The sequence below is a fragment of the Papio anubis genome, chromosome 12 (genome assembly GCF_008728515.1).
Source record: "Papio anubis isolate 15944 chromosome 12, Panubis1.0, whole genome shotgun sequence".
NCBI classification, from domain to species: Eukaryota; Metazoa; Chordata; class Mammalia; order Primates; family Cercopithecidae; genus Papio; species Papio anubis.
The window spans coordinates 77,661,055-77,680,311 of NC_044987.1; the positions used below are offsets into that span (position 1 = coordinate 77,661,055).

General features: G+C 39.8%; 1 protein-coding gene across 7 annotated transcripts in view; it reads left to right on the forward strand.

Annotated features, from left to right (window-relative positions):
• Positions 1–19,257, forward strand: part of GTF2H1 (general transcription factor IIH subunit 1) — a 51,503-nt gene that overhangs the window by 2,418 nt on the left and 29,828 nt on the right. For 3 of the 7 annotated variants that reach the window (XM_021925971.2, XM_021925972.2, XM_021925973.2), the window contains 7 exons: positions 8,502–8,670; positions 11,788–11,980; positions 12,578–12,664; positions 14,044–14,209; positions 15,484–15,577; positions 17,255–17,404; positions 17,523–17,602. In XM_021925971.2, coding sequence (XP_021781663.2) covers positions 8,517–8,670; positions 11,788–11,980; positions 12,578–12,664; positions 14,044–14,209; positions 15,484–15,577; positions 17,255–17,404; positions 17,523–17,602 — 924 coding nt within the window. In that variant the 5' untranslated portion in view covers positions 8,502–8,516. Of the gene's footprint in view, positions 1–8,501; positions 8,671–11,787; positions 11,981–12,466; positions 12,548–12,577; positions 12,665–14,043; positions 14,210–15,483; positions 15,578–17,254; positions 17,405–17,522; positions 17,603–19,257 lie in introns of those variants that run through there. The other 4 variants (XM_021925974.2, XM_031653361.1, XM_021925975.2 and 1 more) reach the window with 4 other exon arrangements.

Genomic DNA, 19,257 nt, shown 5'->3' on the forward strand with positions numbered 1-19,257 from the left:
ATGTCTTTGCGCCCTTCCTTTCTCTTTCCTGCTTTCAGGGTGGCAGTATCAGCCATTGACGTAGTAGTTCCTCTTTTCACCACTTTGATTACCAACTGATTACTCTTCTCTCAATTTTGGTAATATGCTTTTGTCACCATGCAGTATTAGTAGATATGAGCATATTTTCCTTTGTCATGCATCTCTGTCGCATTTTCCTTCTCCTGCCTCTTCCCTGCACTGCTGTAAAATGTGCAAGTGCTCAGTCCTAAAATTGCCACATCAGTTATTCTTCTTAATATCTTCCTTGTCTGTGAAATTATCCTTAAAACAGTACATTTTGGTCACTCTTTGCATACTTACAAAGTTATTCCCTTTAATGCTGAATTGTTAAAATACTTTTGGATTGCTTGATGGCAAGCGGCATTCCAAATCTCCATTTTTGTATGCTGGCAGATGTAACAGTGCTCTCTAGTAATCCTCCTTTCAGAGGATGATTTCTCTTTCACTTGTTGCTCCCTATCTCCTCTCCTCCATTTATCTCTTGCAGATTGGAAAAGGGGGTGTAGGTAATGGAAATGCAGAAGTGCAGTAATGTAAAGGTTTGTGTTCAGCCAGTTCAAATTCTTCCCTATCACTGTTCCCTTTTAAGTGCAAGATCCAGTTATTAGAATCTCTATGAGAAATGATACATTGATCTGTGAATTGAGAACTATAGTGGTTCTTGGAGTTTAGGCAAGGATGTATATGCAGAGGTTTCGTCTTATGTCTTACCAAAAGATTGTATTCTTTTAGCAGCAAGATCTTAAATGATGTCATTGATATTTCTTGGACTCTTCCTATAGGCCAAACACTGTATTACTGAGTGCTGTGTTACAGAGAACCCAATATATGTGGCCTCTGCCCTCCCTTATGAAGCTTGAAATCTGTCAGGGGATGTATACGTTAAAAGAATTACATTAAAAATTATTTTGTAGTAAGTGCCATGAAGAAAATAATAGGAGACTTTAGCCTGGTAACTTTAGCTTAACATAGACTGAAAAAAAAAATGAGTGAAAGTTAGCCAGTTGATGGGAAAGGAAGAGAATGTACAAAGGCTCAGAGCAAGGTATATGAATTTAGATTCAGACAAATACATTTTTAACTGCAAATAAATTAATGCCTTTACTAGAGATCTTGCTAAGTAAAGAAGATATTTAAATAAAGAAGTCATAACAGACTGTTTCATAAAGTAAGCAGTCTTTTAGTAAAGCCAGATCTTCTTTGACCTGATCTGTTTAAATGTAGCCTACACCAATAATTTTCATGAATTTCTATGACTCTTATAGCGTTCTCCTGGGAGGAAGTGTTTGCCACTCAAGGAATACACTCAAGAAAAACCTGGAAATCACAGAAGGCATTGTAAGATAGCTTCAGTGATTCTATTAAACCTCCTGAAATTGGTCTTTGAACAATTTAGAGGTGCTACAGATGACGAGGAAAATTTACCAAGCAAATTAGCTGTGAGACAGTTGATCAGTTATGCCCAATGTTCAGTAATTTATCTCAGTTTTATTTCTTAAAGTTCCCCATAAATGAATTTTGATATAAATGGTTTTATATGTTATATATAAGAGGATATGGCTGGGTGCAGTGGCTCACGCCTGTAATCCCAGCACTTTGGGAGGCTGAGGCGGGCAGAGCACCTGAGGTCAGGAGTTTGAGACCAGCCTGGCCAAAATGGCAAAACCCCATCTCTACTAAAAATAGAAAAATTAGTGAGGCATGGTGGCACGTGCCTGTAATCCCACCTATTTGGGAGGCTGAGGCAAGGGAATCACTTGAACCTGGAGGGTGGAGGTTAGAGTAAGCTGAAATGATGCCACTGTATTCCAGCCTGGGTGACAGAGCAAGACTCCTTCTCAAAAAAAAAAAAAATAAAGTTATGTTTTTCCCAGTTGATATAGTCAGTTCTAATATATTCTCCACTTTGCAGTTTCTCTGTCTTCATGCATTTTTTACCTTCTCAACTCAGAAAGGTTTTTGTTTTATTTTCCAATGCTAAAACTTTATTTGTGCCTGTAAACCCAGTTAATTGGAGACTTGCTCTATCAGCTGTCCTTGCTCATTGCTTTTCTTCCAACTACTGACATACTTAAAATTATCCTGCTTAAGTAGGATAATGAGGTATCAACATACTTAAAAGTATCTGCCAACTTCCCCCTCAAATCCTCCCCTCTCATCTTTCTTAGATTTTAATTCATTTTTCTGAAAACATATGTTTCCTAATTTGCATGGTTTGCAGTCCCGTTTCATATTCTACAGAGTGGGCTTTTTAAAATATGTTCTCTAACTCCCAACTTCAAGTGATCCACCTGCCTCAAAACCCAATCTCTACTAAAAAAAAATACAAAAATTAGCTGGGCATGGTGGCTGGTGCTTATAATTCCAGCTAGTTGGCCAGCTGAGGCAGAAGAATTGCATAGTTACATGTTTATTATAAAGAATACTAGAAAATTAATGTTAAAATATTTCAACTAATGATTTCATACGTTATAAAATTTCCTTTCATAAATTAGTTTAAAAGTACAAGTGATACACCTGCATTACAGAAATTGAAAATAATAAACTATTGAAAATGAAAACACTGTTTTCAGATTCTCACACTAGCACCCCTAACACTTTCCTGGGTTACCTTATAAACATTTGGTTTGATAAAGAAGAAACTCTTGGGAAGACATTTTTTTTTAAATAACTGCTTTAGTATAAAGTACATATTTTTTATAGATCAGAAAAGAGAACATTTAAATCATCTGTATTTTTATCACCCATAGATAATCACTATTAAATTTGGTGTCTGTCCCTTCAGTCGCATATATTTTCAGAGTGACATAGTGGAATTTCAAGGACAGACTGACCCAGATTCAAACCCACTTCTGCTGCTTCCCTGATGCTTTAAGAAAGCATCTTGATTTCTCAGACCCAGGTTCCTTATGTACAAAATGTAACTAATAATAGAACCTACCTCATGGGATTATTAACTGGGGACTGACTGAGATAATGCCTATAAGAAACTTAGTCTAGCACCTGACACATTATTAAGCATTCGGTAAATTCTAGATGATGAAGAATATTATTTTGAGACAGTGTCTCACTGTCACCCAGACTGGAGTGCAGTGGCGTCATCACAGCTCCATCTCCCCAGGCTCAGGTAATCCTCCCATTTCAGCCTCCCAAGTTGCTGGGACTACAGATGTGTGCCACCAGGCCCAGCTAATTTTTATAGTTTTTGTAGAAACAGGATTTTGCTATGTTGCACGGGCTGGTCTCAAACTTCTGGTCTCAGGCAGTCTGTACACCTCGGCTTCCCAAAGTGATGGGATTACAGACATGAGCCACCCTGCCCAGCCTAAATTTTAGATTTTTTTAAATTTAAGAATATGGGGCAGGCTGGGCATGGAGGCTCACGCGTGTAATCCCAGCACTTTGGGAGACTGAGGCAGGGGATCACGAGGTCAGGAGTTCGAGACCAGCCTGATAACATGGTGAAACCCCATCTCTACTAAAAATACAAAAATTAGCTGGCCATGGTCGCATGCGCCTGTAACCCCCAGTTACTGAGGAGCCTGAGGTAGAAGAATCACTTGAACCCGGGAGGTGGAGGTTGCAGTGAGCTAAGATCGGGCCACTGCACTCCAGCCTGGGTGACAGAGTGAGACTCCGTCTCAAAAAAAAAAAGAATATGGGGCCAGGCACGGTGGCTCATGCCTGTAATCCCAGCACTTTGGGAGGCCGAGGCAGGCGGATCACCTGAGATCAGGAGTTCAAGACCAGCCTGGCCAACATGGCGAAACCCTGTCTCGACTAAAAAATACAAAAATTAGCTGGATGTGGTGGCGGGCACCTGTAATCCCACCTACTTGGGAGGCTGAGGCAGGGAGAATTGCTGGGAACTGGGAGGAAGAGATTGCAGTGAGCCAAGATCATGCCCCTGCACTCCAGCCTGGGTGACAGAATGAGACTCTGTCTCAAAAAAAAAAATATGGAATCATGCGAGGCGCGGTGGCTCACACCTGTAATCCCAGCACTTTGGGAGGCTGAGGCGGGCGGATCACTGCGCCCAGGAGTTCGAGACCAGCCTGGCTTGGAACATGGTGAAACCCCATCTCTACTAAAAATACAAGAAATTAGCCGGGCGTGGTGGCTTATGCCTGTAGTCCCAGCTATTCTGGAGGCTGAGGCAGGACAATCGCTTGAACCCAGGAGGCAGAGGTTGCAGCGAGCCGAGATTGTGCTGCTGCACTCCAGCCTGGGCGACAGAGCAAGACTCCCATCTTGGAAAAAAAAAAAAAAAGAAGAGAATATGAAATCAAACTACCTGCTTTTTTTTTCTCTTTGTGTATTTTTTCATGTCATTAAACAGTCTTAAAACAGTTTTTTAAACTTCTAGAAGGGAAAACTCAAAGTCTTAAGACATCAAATAAGTCAGTTAAAAGATGGTATCATTTATTAAGAATTGTGATCCTTTATCATATTTGATATGTGGATATCAAAACAGGATTGAAAGAAAACATGGAGAAATTCTCAGTGATGAGTAAAAATCACAAAATAATGAACTTGAATGTATTTTATGATTACATTTGTGAGGTAGGTACAGATAAGGTAAGCACAACTGAAAATGAGGAAAATTGATGTTAGGGTTGTGACATTATGGAATTTTTAAAATTCCTTTTTAATTAAAAGCAGTCATCTAATCGGGCTTTATTCTAGCGTTTGCAAATGCCCACATAATGCAGACTGTCTCCACCTGCATGACTCAGCAGTACCTCACACTCATCATGTCCAGAACTGAATTCCTTATCTTCACTTTCAAATCTGCTCTTCCTTCTCATTAATTTCTGAAAATGGTACCACTGTGCTCATGTCAGTAAGGCTCGGAAATGGGGTATGGGCAAGCAACCGTGATGCTTCTTTCAGCACTTCAGCAATGTCTGTTCATTCTGCTGCTTCAGTGGTCCTTCTTGTCCCTTCCTCTCCAGTCTCTCTTGCTGCCCACAGATTAATTTCTAAAATGCAAATCACTGCCCTATTCAGAAGTCTTCAGAAGTTTTCTATTGTTTGCCACATAGGGTGGCCTTCTCCACTGTATGCTTCTATCTTAACCATCCAACCTCATATCCTACTGATCATCATGAACCTTATGCTGTATCCTAAGCAGACTACTCATTCCTAGAGAGTTTCAATCCATTGCCCCAAACTATTCCCTTTGTCTCTGACACCTGTTTCCCTTTACTTTCTCTGTAGAAGTTCTCTCTTCAAGACCCAATATATAACCAAACTATATATTAAAAAGAATGAACTGATACATATGCAACAATGTGGTGGATTTCAAAAAACATGTTAAGCAAAAAAACTAGAGACAAAAGGAGTACATACTGTATGATTCCTTTCATATGAAATCCTAGAACAGATAAAAACTAATCTGTGGTGATAGAAGTCAGAATAGTTGCTGGAGATTGGGGAAAAGAGATTGACTTGAAGGAAACATGAGGGAATGTTCAAGGGTGACTGAAATGTTCTGTGTCTCATTTTGGGTAATTGTAAATGGGTATGTACTGTTGTCAAAACGCATCAAACAGAATGCCTAAGACCTATGCATTTGTTGGTTTGTTAATTGTATCTCAGTTTTTTAAAATGGCTTTTAAAAAATTCTGTGGCAAACATTTCTCATGGCTTTCTGAGTGAAGAAACTGCCTCCGAGTCCTAACTTGGAATATTTTTGTGTCCCTTTTGGGACTTCATGTCGTAGGTAGCAACTGTCTGAGGCTGGTGGCACCAGTAGTAAAAAGAATTTGCCAGGACAATTGTAGGTAAAGAAAGGCAGGTTTATTAGAGAAAGTAGGAAAATATGTTGCAAGAAAGCAACGTGCAGATTAGCAAGCGGAGAACTGACTGCAAGGAGACAAAAGCTTCCTGGGGATTTTATAGGATGGTGCTTTTGCTGAAGAAGGTTACGTGAAGTACTGATAACACGAAGGCTGCAGTGAGCTAACTTGCATTTTTCTATCAGCTGAGGGTCTGGTTGATGAGTGGGGCACAGGAAGATTGTGAATTATTTGCACGGGAGGGCTATGTGTCCTGGACCATGAAGAAAGGCTGACTTGTAGCTTATCTGCTTTTTCTTTTTGCTTTTCCCTGCTCCCACCAGCCTGACTCCTTTTCCCTAATCAGGACTCCACATACATTCTAATTTATATCCACTAACAAATAGTACACATATACACACTTGCTCGCTGCACTGGAAGATCTTTGAAGGCAGAAATCAACAGACATTCATCTTTGGATAGCCCCCAGGCTCCTTGGCTCAGTACAAATTTGTTGAATAAATGTGTTCACACTGACCTATTTCCTTTCTATTTTCGGGATAGAATAGTCTGTGAAGACTTATAAAAGGGGTATCTGACTACTCATAATTGAGATAATCAACTTCAGAGAAAGCAGGGTTTCACATTTTTCCCTTGTATTTTTTATTTCTAACTCATTGTTTGAGTGAATAAGAATAATTTTTTTAATCCAGTGATTTGTTTTGTTTTGTTTTGAGACAGGGTTTCACTTTCATCCCTAGGCTGGAGTACGATGGTGTGGTCTCACCTCACTGCAACCTCTGCCTCCTGGGCTCAAGAGATTCTCCTGCATCATCCTTCCAAGTAGCTGGGACTGCAGGAGCACATCCTTGTGCCTGGCTAATTTTTGTATTTTTTGTGGGAACAGATTTCACCATGTTGCCCAGACTGGTCTCGAACTCCTGAGTTCAAGTGATCCACCTGCCTCAGCCTCCCAAAGTGCTGGGATTATAGACAGGAGCCACCGTGCCCAGCCATATTAATCTTAAGAGGTGGATGGTTTTCTGGGCGCAGTGGCTCACACCTGTAATCCCAGCACTTTGGGAGGCCGAGGTGGGCAGGTCAGCTGAGGTCGAGAGTTTGAGACCAGCCTGACCAACATGGAGAAACCCTGTCTCTACTAAAAATACAAAAATAGCTGAGTGTGGTGGCGCATGCCTGTAATCCCAGCTACTCAGGAGTCTGAGGCAGGAGAATTGCTTGAACCCATGAGGCAAGGTTGTGGTGAGCTGAGATCACGCCATTGCACTCCAGCCTGGGCAACAAAAATGAAACTCCATCTCAAAAAATAAAAATAAAAAAAAGTGATGGGGTTTTTTTTTTTTGTAATTTTATAATAGGAATTTCTGATTTCTGTTGTTTTTAATCCCTGCCATACTCCCCTTCCTCATACTTATTTTCCCATTATGTTCAAATAGAAGTTCTCAATTATTTTGAAGAACTAATGGCAGATCCAGTATTTCATTGTTCCCATTTTATTTGTTTAGAGACAGGGTCTCACTTTGTCACCCAGGTTGGAGTACAGTGTGGTGATTATAGCTCACTGCCACCTCAAACTCCTGGGCTCAAGCAGTTCTCCCACCTTGGCCTCTCATGTAGTTAGACCTATTTTTTGTACAGACAGGGTCTCACTTTGTTGACAAGGCTGGTCTCAAACTCTTGGGCTTAAGTAATATCTCCTTCCTCGGCCTCCCAAGTCACGGGGGTTACAGGTGTAAGCCACCTCACTTGGCCTGTTTTCATTTGTTTTAATCCTCGGAAAAATACTTCAGTAAAGCTTCACTTATTTGCCCAGGGCAAACGTAATTGTTAAATTATATTTTAGCCATTCCTCTGGTTACTAAAGTCATAACTTCACCAGAAATGGCATATATGTGGCATTGGTGCCACAACTTTCCCCATCCCGGCCCATGGCAGACATCACCGTCAGTTCGAGTCCAGACAGCCACACTCAAGCCTGGAGGATTTGGATTGGGCATTTAAGATTCCCAGAGGCGGGGGATAAGAGTTGGAGGGACCAGACTCTTTCCTAGGTTACTAGTTAGGCATTATACCAATGAATCATGGCCAAGACTTGGAGAGCAGTTGAAGACATTTGAATGTTAAAAGATAGGAAATTAGCATGTGAAGTGTTAAATACTTAGTTCTCTCAGTTTTATTTATACAGAAGAAACAGACCAGAAATCAGCAAACTTTGGTATGGTTTTAGCTCTGGGAGTGGTTCTGGGAAGACCCCACAAATCTTGCAGACCTTAGTTTCAATTGAAACAAATTTGAACTAAATAATAAATACGACTGTGTAATTCTAAAGTTTTACAATTGTAAATATAGACTGTATAAAATACTACACATTTGCAAATTGTGTATGTATAATTTAAGAATGTAACTGAGGAAAATAAATTGATAATACTCATTAGCATAGAAGTGTTGTATAAATTTACACCTGTGGTATGAGCAAAATAAAATGTAATTGTAGAGGAACGTTATCTTCCACTTTGAATGAGAAAAGAGACTTTCTTCTTTCCTGTTAATTTCCTACAATTTAGATTTTATATTTGAAAGGGACTCTAGAAGTCAACAAATTCAACCCTAATTGATGTGTGGGATAGTTTTTTTCTTCATCATTTTTTTCTCTCTTAGCACCTTCTAGCCACCATGGCAACCTCATCTGAAGAAGTTTTGCTGATTGTAAAGAAAGTGCGTCAAAAGAAGCAGGATGGAGCTCTATACCTCATGGCAGAAAGAATTGCTTGGGCACCTGAAGGCAAAGATAGATTTACAATCAGCCATATGTATGCGGACATTAAATGTAAGTCAGCTATACTAAGTTCTGATGTATTTGTATGTCATAGTTGCTAGTAATTTTATAAAAAGGTTATATAAATAATCTTTGTGTTTTATTTTATATCCAAAAATCAACCATGTAGAAATAATTACAAAATGGGGTATTTTACAATCTGGCCTTTTCACTTAATAATAGAACAGGTACAGGTTTATGTATAATATGTAAATCTACCTCACACTAAGATCTCCACACACTAAGAGTTGCATGATACTCCACTAAATGAATATACCATCATGTATTTAACCAGCCCTCTGTGGTTGGACACTTAGGAAGTTTCCAGAATTTTTTTATTGCAGTGTTTACAGTAATATCATTTCAAGCTTGTGTGTATAGGATACATTTCTGCAAAGAATTTCCTGTTTAATAGTTGATATGATTTTTTTGTGTGTTATTGTTGGTAGGGACAGAGTCTTGCTGTGTTGCCCAGGCCAGTCTCAAACTCCTGGCCTCAAGCAACACTCCTGCCTCATGCTCCCAAAGTTCTGGGATTATATTACAGGCATGCACCACCATGCTTGGCCAGGTTTATGCATTTAAAATGCTGATAGATGATGCCAGATTTTCCTTTGCTAAAATTGTACCAGTTAGGCAAGTTATCTGATCTTTGTTTATGTGGCCATCTTCTGTTGAGAAGACCCAACCTTATAGTGAATGTAGATGGAAGAATTTCTTTTTATAAATTTCAGGCATGGGCTAGGCACAGTGGCTCACACCTGTAATCCCAGCACTTTGAGAGACCAAAGTGAGTGTATCATCTGAGGTCAGGAGTTTGAGACCAGCCTGGCCAACATGGTGAAACCCCATTTCTACTAAAAATACAAAAATTAACCGAGAGTGGTGGATGCGCCTGTAATCCCAGCTACTCCAGAGGCTGAGGCAGGAGAGTCACTTGAACCTGGGAGGCAGAGGTTGCCATGAGCCAAGATCATGCCATTGCACTGTAGTCTGGGCAACAGAGCAGGACTCCATCTCAAAAAAAAAATAAAAGATCTTGATTAGGAGAAACTTAAGGCAACAACTCCTTGACAATAATCATTAATTGAATTCATTTATTTCCCTGGATATAAGATTCTTCTCCTAAATAAAATTCTGTGATAATTTCAAGCAATGTGATACCCTCCAAAACGGACAACCCTCAACTTGCAAGTGCTCAATTTATAAATTGCTTTGTATACAAACCGCTGCCTTGCCCCAAAGACTTACCTCTGCTTTGCTGCAGGAAATAACCAAGATCCCTGTCTTTCTCCACTGAAATAATTTAGAATCTTAATTTTCAAAAAAGAATGCTATTTAAAATTCATCGTAGCTCAGTACTGCCTAAGCCTTATGGTCTTTTGTCCACTATCCTGGTAATAGTACCTCCTTTTAAAACTTTATTTCTGGCCGGTATGGTAGTTCATGCCTGTAATCCCAGCACTTTGGGAGACCGAGGCAGGCGGATCACGAGGTCAGGAGATCAAGACCATCCTGGCTTACACGGTGAAACCCCATCTCTACTAAAAATACAAAAAAATTATCTGAGCATGGTGGCAGGTGCCTGTAGTTCCAGCTGCTCGGGAGGCTGAGGCAGGAGAATGGCATGAACCCGAGAGGCGGGGCTTGCAGTAAGCCAAGATCGCACCACTGCACTCACTCCAGCCTGGGTGTTGTAGTGAGACTCATTCTCAAAAAAAAAAAAAAAAAAAAAATATATATATATATATATATATATGTGTATATGTATTTCTGTGAGAATGCCCTACAAATTTCTGTTAGTAGCTAATAGCTACTAACATTTCTATAACAGTAGACTTATAAATTAGGAGTACTAGCATCTCTCTCAAACGGGAAGCTAGCCCCATAGCTTTGTAATACACACGCACATTGTGATAACTGCAGTGTACAATAAACAGTATGCCCATCTCCAATTTCTCTACAGTTCTTCTCAGTTATTGGTGAAAGCAGTGCATACCCAAAACTAAATTTGCACCAGAACAGTTTCAAGTTGAATATTTGAAGGAATGCCCACATCTGAAAGAAGCAATTGAAATTGATTTTCACTAAGGTGAAAATCAGCAGTAGTTCTTACCATAGCTGACAAAGTTACAAAAAATTTTAAAGAATGGTACTGTGAAAACCTGTGTAATATGCCCTACCTAGATACTACATTTATTGTTTTGCCATATTTGCTTTATTATTTGTGTGTGCACTTTTATTGCTTGTAATACCATTATCACACTGAAAACGTTTTAATAAAAAATACCCATTGTTACATTTTCATTGGTTGTCTCAATGATATTTATAGTTGTGGTTTTTGGGTTTAAAAAAAAAAAAGGTATCCAATGTAGGTTCCTGTAGTTGTCATTTCTTTATTCCCTTTCAGGGTGTAGCCTAGTCAAATATCAAACATTCTGAATATTTCTGATTGTCTCCTCAAGGTTTTAATTTATTCCCGTATACCTGTATTTTTTTATAAACTAAAAATCAGACCTAAAGGCTTGAATATATTCAGCTTAAACATTTTGTGCAAGAATAATAACATACATAGTGATACTCACTTCCTGTTCCATCACCTCAGAAAGCATATAGTGTCAGGTTATCTCACTTTTAGTGAGGCTAAGTTTGATTACTTTATTAAAGTGGTGACACCAGATATCTTGAATATAAAATTACATATTTCCCTTGCAAAATGAATAAACCATGGGCCGCATTTTGCAGTCTTTTGGATCATGATAAGTCATTTTTATTAATGATAATGTTGATTTGGGGCAGTTTGTTTAAAATACATTCAGAAAGCTTTAAAGAGGTCTGCCCTAGTTGAATGGAAACGAAAGCCCATTAATATCTGGAAGTAGTAGCAGTGGGTGAGAAGTGCTGCATGAAAAGAGTACCGAAGAAGGAAGCAGAGTGTTAGTGAATTTGTTGAGCATGCTCTGGTTACATGGGATCATTTAAGAATTGTGCGTTCTGCAAAAGCATCACTATTGGAATAGGGCAGTTAAAGCCCAAAGGAATCCTGAATCTTCTTGGAAAGTAACTTATTGTATGGTTATTCCCACAGTGTGAGTGTCATCATCTAACTGCCCTCATGCTTCTTTTTAGGCCAGAAAATTAGTCCAGAAGGAAAAGCTAAAATTCAGCTTCAGCTGGTCCTACATGCAGGGGACACAACTAACTTCCATTTTTCCAATGAAAGCACAGCAGTGAAAGAGCGAGATGCAGTAAAGGACCTTCTTCAGCAGCTGCTGCCCAAATTCAAGAGGAAAGCAAATAAAGAACTGGAAGAAAAGAACAGGTGGGAGGAAAAGAATAGCCTTTCGAAAGAGATAGATACTGGGTTCTCTCTAGTCTCCTAGTAGGGTAATAGCTTGTTAGGTATACCCACTTTTTTTGTTGTTTTGGTTTTGGTTTTGGTTTTTTTTTCTTTTGGAGACGGAGTCACACTCTGTCACCCGGGCTGGAGTGCAGTGGCACGATCTTGGCTCACTGCAACCTCCACCTCCTGGGTTCAAGCAATTAGCCTGTCTCATCCTCCCAAGTAGCTAGGACTACAGGTGTGTGCCACCACACCAGGCTAATTTTTGTAATTTTAGTAGAGATGGGGTTTCACCGCATTGGTCAGGCTGGTCTCAAACTCCTGACCTCAGGTGTGAGCCACCACGCCCGGCCATCTATCCTTGCTTCTGCTATGATACTGTAATGTAGGAAAATATGGGCTCTAGTGTCTTTACCTTGGTGTTTAGTTTTCAGCTTTAAAATCTTACTGCTTGTTTGACTTCAGGCAAGTGAGAATGGAAACCCAGAAGTTGAATTAGCTGCATCACACCTAAGATCTGCTTAGGAACAGAGCGGAGATTGGAAGGTGCTGAAGTTCTTTAATTTATTTTCCCAGTTCTCTGTTACAGAGAAGATGCCAAGGCCTTGGAAGTATGCTTATGAACAAGAAACCTAAAAGAATTCACACTGAAAAAGTGAGACAGTATGTAAAATAATGAGAATTTCTTTTTTCTTTTTTTTTTTTTTTTGAGACAGAGTCTTGCTTTGTCACCCAGGCTGGAGTGCAGTGGCGTGATCTCAGCTCACTGCAACCTCCGCCTCCTGGGTTCAAGCAATTCTCCTGCCTCGGCCTCCCACGTAGCTGGTATCACAGGCACACGCCACCACTCCCGGCTAATTTTTATATTTTTAGTACAGACAGGGTTTCACCATGTTGGCCAGGCTGGTCTCAAACTCCTGACCTCAAGGGATCTGCCCACCTCAGCCTCCCAAAGTGCTGGGATTACAGGTGTGAACCACCACACCTGGCCACAATTTCCTTATGAATTATTCCATCACCAGTATCTTTCAGGCCATCAGTGCTTATATCTGTGCATGCTTAGCACCATGAAAAATCCATTGCTGAAGGCGAGGCATAGTGGCTCATGCCTGTATTCCCAGTACTTTTCGAGGCTGAGGTGGGTGACTCACTTGAAGTCAGAAGTTCAAGACCAACCCGGCCAACATGGTGAAACTCTGCCTCTACAAAAAAAAAATTTATACACACACACACACGCAAAACTTAGCCGGGTGTGATGGCGCGTGCCTGGAATCCAGCAACTCGGGAGGCTGAGGCAGGAGAATTGCATGAACCTGGGAGGCAAAGGCTGCAGTGAGCTGAGATCATGCCAATGCACTCTAGCCTGGGTGGCAGAGCAAGACTCCGTCTCAAAAAAGAGAAAAAAAACTTCACTCCTAGAAAATTTCAAGCATACCTCCTCTCCTGCCCATTTACTTTTGTATGTGAAAGAGAATACATTCAGCCTTCCATATCCAGGACTTCTCCGTTCACAGATTCAACCGACTTGGGATCAGAAGTACTTGGGGGAAAAAAAATACAATAATTAAACATAATACAAATAAAAATACGGTATAGCAACTATTTACATTGTATTTGATATTATAAATAATCTAGAGATTTAAGTATATGGGAGGATATGTGCAGCTTGTATGTAAATATACCATTTTATCTAAGGGACTTGAGCATTTTCAGATACCAGCGGACGACAGTACACTACAGACGTGGTGATCTTTGAATCACTGGGATACAGAGATGAATAAGATCAAACCCATGCCCTCAAAGGGTTTAATCTTTCCTTTATACCTGCCTCCATTTATTACCACGTCATTTGTTCCTCCAAAAATGTGGGGTATTTTGCTCTTAATTACTGAAAAGTGAACTGAATGACCTCTGCTGCTCAAACATCACAAAATAAAAGTAGTGTGTTTCAATGTTTTGTGTTGCCAAAATCTTTTTAAAATGTACCTAAATGGTGTTTTATTCTAGAAGTTCAGTTATATTCAGTATATTCTGCTTTACAGAATGCTGCAAGAAGATCCTGTTTTGTTTCAGCTTTATAAAGACCTTGTTGTGAGTCAAGTGATCAGTGCTGAGGAATTCTGGGCCAATCGTTTAAATGTGAATGCAACAGATAGTTCTTCCACATCCAATCATAAGCAGGATGTTGGCATTTCTGCTGCATTTCTGGTATGTGACCCTTCTAGATTTCTGAAGAAAATAAAGATTCAAACCCCAATATACGTCTTAAGACCATTATTCCTTTTGTTAAATTTAGCATTTCCTTAAAGGAAATTAATGGAAAATTGAGTATCCACGGTATTCTTCGTTATTATTGAACTATTATTATTTTTGTTTGTTTATTTTTAAAAGACATGGTCTCACTCTGTCACCCAGACTGGAGTGCAGTGGCACAGTGATAGTTCCCTGCATCCTCAAACTCCTGGGCTCAAGCGATCCTCCTGCTTCAGCCTTTCAAGTAGCTGGGACTAAAGGTGTGCACCACCTTGCCTGGCTAAATTTTCTTATTTTTATAGAGTTGGGGGCAGCTCTTACTGTATTTCCCAGGCTGGTCTCAAATCCCAGGCCTCAAGCATTCCTCCCTTCTCAGCCTCCCAAAGCTCTGGGATTACAAGTATGAGCTACCACACTCAGCCCTCTTCCAAACTGTTTTTAAAATATGTACGATTTTTTTTAAATTTACGTTTCTTTTTACCAGTTATGTTTTCTTGGCCTTTGGACTTGACCCTAGCGTACTGGTAGTCAAATGGAATTTGAAAATGACTCTTTTAAGAGTTTGGACTAATACTTTTTTGAGTATTTTCAAATTTAGGACTTTCTGGTGCCTTTTTCAATCTTTGCCATATTTTACTTATAAAGTTAAATGTATCATGACTGTATTATGGAAAATGTAAGATTTGTAAACTATATTAGAAAAATTGGAAATACCTCATCTATGGAATTATAGAATGGAATTCAGTCAGTTGGTATTCTGGTGGAGCCAGAATAGTATTGACACATTCAACAAAATTTTGAATACTATTTGTATGTTTGGTATCTTTTTTGGATGTTTATTAGTGAAGCGAATTAATAAGGCATTTCGCAAAGAAGCCAGTCAGTTAATGTTAATTTAATTATTTACTAACCAAGGTTTGTAGTGGTTTTTATGACTATACAAATTTTATCTTAAAGCTCCACCACCTCTCTACTTTCATACTTAAACATGCCTATTTGACCATATTAGACTTCCAAAGAAGCAGATTTTATAGGTCACTTAAGACCGTGAGAAACAAGTCAGGCTTCTTTGAGTCCTGCCTCTGTGCAAAAAGTGAAGGTGAGGGACTTTCTCTGTCTATGTAGTTAGTTTAGAAATTTTTTTTTCTACCTTTGTCCAGTGTCCACTGGGACCTTAGCGATCTTTCCCTGATGTTCTAATGTGTATGTGTGTATGGACTTTGTTTTAGGCTGATGTCCGGCCCCAGACCGATGGCTGTAACGGTCTAAGATATAATTTAACTTCTGATATCATTGAGTCCATATTTAGGACCTATCCAGCAGGTAAGAAGAATCAGTTCTTTCAGATGGTTAAAATATATGGATGTATTCTGTAGTATATCAATGAAAAATAAAAAGCTTCACATTCCTGATCAAGTGCAATAAATTACGTAAAGTACTTTACCCAGTGCCTGACATACAGTAGATACTAGGGGCTCAGTAAATAATGTGTTGTCATCAGTTCACTGATATGACTTTTCATCAGTGGTTCTTAAACTTTATTTAGCCTACAACATACCTGATGAGATGGCATTCTGCAGAGACATCAATAAATGAGTCTGTCTATACTACTAAGATCATCCTTCGTACCGTATCCAGAGTGACCTTCCTAACGCACAAATTACTTCCCATGCAGATGCCATCTTAAAAGTATAGATTCCTTGACCCCAGCCTCAGTGATTTATTATGTGCAGACAAGGGTGAGAGCCAGTGCGTCTGTCATTCTTCTGACTAAGCAGTACTCTCTTAAGCTGTATTCTGTTCTCTCTTCCCTCTTCACCACTCTCACCCCTTTAGTCCTTAGGAATATCTCTCTCAGGACTCAGCTCAAGCATCACCTCCTTGCCACCTTTATGAAATCCTGGCCAGGCTCAGTGGCTCACACCTGTAATCCCAACACTTCAGGAGGCTGAGGCAAGAGGATCCCTTGAAGCAAGGAGTTCAAGACTAGCCTGGGCAACAAAACAAGACCCTCTTCTTATTTTTTTTTTTTTTTTTTTTTTTTTTGAGACAGTCTTGCTCTGTCACCCAGGCTGGAGTGGGTGACATCTTGGCTCACTGCAACCTCTGCCTCCCAGGCTCAAGTGATTCTACTGCCTCCACCTCCCAAGTAGCTGGGACTACAGGCATGTGCCACCATGCCAAGCTAATTTTTGTATTTTTTGTAGAGGTGGGGTTTCACCCTGTTGGCCAGACTGGTCTTGAATTCCTGACCTCAAGTGATCTGCCCGCCTCAGCCTCCCAAAGTGCCGAGATTATAGGCTTGAGCCATAGTGCCTGGCTCTTTTGTATCTTTCTGGTAATAACATAATTGTGTAGTGTTTATTATGTGCCAGACACTATTTAAGTTATTTTTCTATAGTAACTGATTTAATCATCATGTACACCTATGAAGTGGAAGTACTGTTATGACCCTTACTTTACAGATGAGGAAACCAAGGTACAGAAAGATTAAGTAATTTGCTCAGGGTCACACAGAAAGTGGCAGACCTAGAAATTTAAACTCAGAGCTCAGGAAACAATGCTGTTGAACTCTATGCTTACCTAGAGTGTAAGCCCCTGGAGTGCTGAGCTGACAGTCCAGTGGCTACTGAGCTCTTTCTTTCCCCACCAGCTAACATGGTGCCTTGGATTGAGAGAGCACATATATAAATGAGCAAACAAGCCAACTCAGCTCTGACTCCTGAGATTCTTGGTATTTCTACTAAAACTTCAAAACCTTACTCTGTTGGTGCAAATAAGGTTTTGTTAGTAATTTGTAAGATTTATAGAGGTCATGCCTTGCCTAATCTCTCAAGTTACATTTCATGTTTATAATGAGATTATAATATATAGTATGTAGAATTGAGAGCTTTATGGTCTAGATTTTGCTGATGGTTTGTATTTCCGTATCTAATTTGAGAGGTTTTAAAAATGGAAATTCAGTATATATTTTCTTGTGGGTTTTTTTTTCCCCCACAGTAAAAATGAAATATGCAGAAAATGTTCCCCACAACATGACAGAGAAGGAATTCTGGACACGTTTTTTCCAGTCCCATTATTTTCACAGGGATCGGCTGAATACAGGGTCAAAGGATCTCTTTGCAGAATGTGCCAAAATAGATGAAAAAGGTAACTGTTTATCTCTGATAGACCCTGGTATTTAACTTGTCACCCTCTAGACATTATAGGTGTTAATTTTCTGAGACAGATAAGACATGCTGAACTTTTTATTTTGTTGATTTTCTAGGCCTAAAAACAATGGTTTCATTAGGAGTGAAAAACCCACTACTAGATTTAACAGCTTTGGAAGATAAACCATTAGATGAGGTAAGAAGCAATAAAAGAAGTTTTGAGAGAAAAGAGTTTTCTTCTAGTTTTCAACATTGTCTTAAGTGTAGACCTGTTCCACTTGTGAGAATGTCAAATAAGCAAAATACTGTTATTTGAAGTGATTTATCGGAAGAGCTCTGAAATAGCGTTGTTTGCCATTAAAATTGCCTGGAAGAAATGAAATTCCTGTGTGAGTTGCTAAAACTTTTTAAAAATAAATTTCTAGCTCCCTTATCCGCAGTTCTCTAGTAATAATAAAGGCTTAATGTGATGAGTCCAGCTTTATGCTCTAGCTAACATTTAATCTAAAGAAATGTGGATAAATTAATAAATAAGGAAGATAACAAACATTTGTTGATTGCTTACTATCTGCCAAACGTTAAGCAATCTCATGACGCTTACACCACGCCAACCCCAGTGTTTCAGCAAGTAGGCCATCATATATGACCTACCTACCTCAGCATCATGACCCCAGACCTACAGATTTATCCACTTGCAGAGAAAGAGGTGGTTCCTGTTGTGATCAAGGATAATTTTATCACTACCTCTGTCTTCTAGGCCAGAACCTGTCTTCCTCAGTTATTCCCTTTACTCTGAGTTTTCATTTTCTTGCTCTTCTTTTTTTTTTGAGACAGAGTCACTCTGTTGCCCAGACTGGAGTGCAGTGGTGCAATCTCGGCTCGCTGCAACCTCCGCCTCCCAAGTTAAAGCCATTCTCCTGCCTCAGTCTCCTGAGTAGCTGGAATTACAGGCACGTGCCACCACACCCAGCTAATTTTTGTATTTTTACTAGAGATGAGGTTTTGCCATGTTGGCCAGGCTGGTCTCAAACTCCTTACCTCAGGTGATCTGCCCACCTTGGCCTCCCAAAGTGCTGGGTGCTGGGATTGAGCGTCATGAGCCACCGCATCCGGCCAATGTATTTTCAATTTATATTTTCATCATACAGTGAGTTTATCAGGACATTACCCTTTCATAATTCCAGAAGAATCTATACAAACATGGCCCTCTTTAATTATCCTGAGAAAATAAAGCTTAGCGGCACTTAGACTTACAACTTACTATGAAGGAAAAGATTTTTTTAGTGCTTTTTTTGGCTTTAAAATAAACATGATGGCATATTGTACATGTACATTTATAACTATCTTTTGTTTAGTATCAATATCTATATAAATTATCCCATAGTTTAAAACATAGACTTTAAAACCAAACTAGCTGACTTAGATTCTGATATTTTCTAACATTTCCAGGCCCAGTTTGGTTTTTTTATTTTGTTTTGTTTTGTTTTTTGAGATGGGATCTCACTCTGTTGCTCAGGCTGGAGTGCAGTGGCATGAGCTCGACTCACTGCAACCTCCACCTCCAGGGTTCAAGCGATTCTCCTGCCTCAGGCTCCCAAGTAGCTGGGATCACAGGCACATGCCACCATGCCAGGCTAATTTTTGTATTTCTAGTACAGGCAGGGTTTCATCATGTTGGCCAGGCTGATCTCGAACTCCTGACCTCAAGTGGTCCGCCTGCCTCGGCCTCCCAAAGTGCAGGGATTACAGGTGTGAGCCACCATGCCCGGCCCAAGCCCAGTTTTTTGGGTTTTTTTTTTCCCCCGTTAGGCTAATAGTACTTGCCTTACAGGATTTCTATGAGTTAAAAGA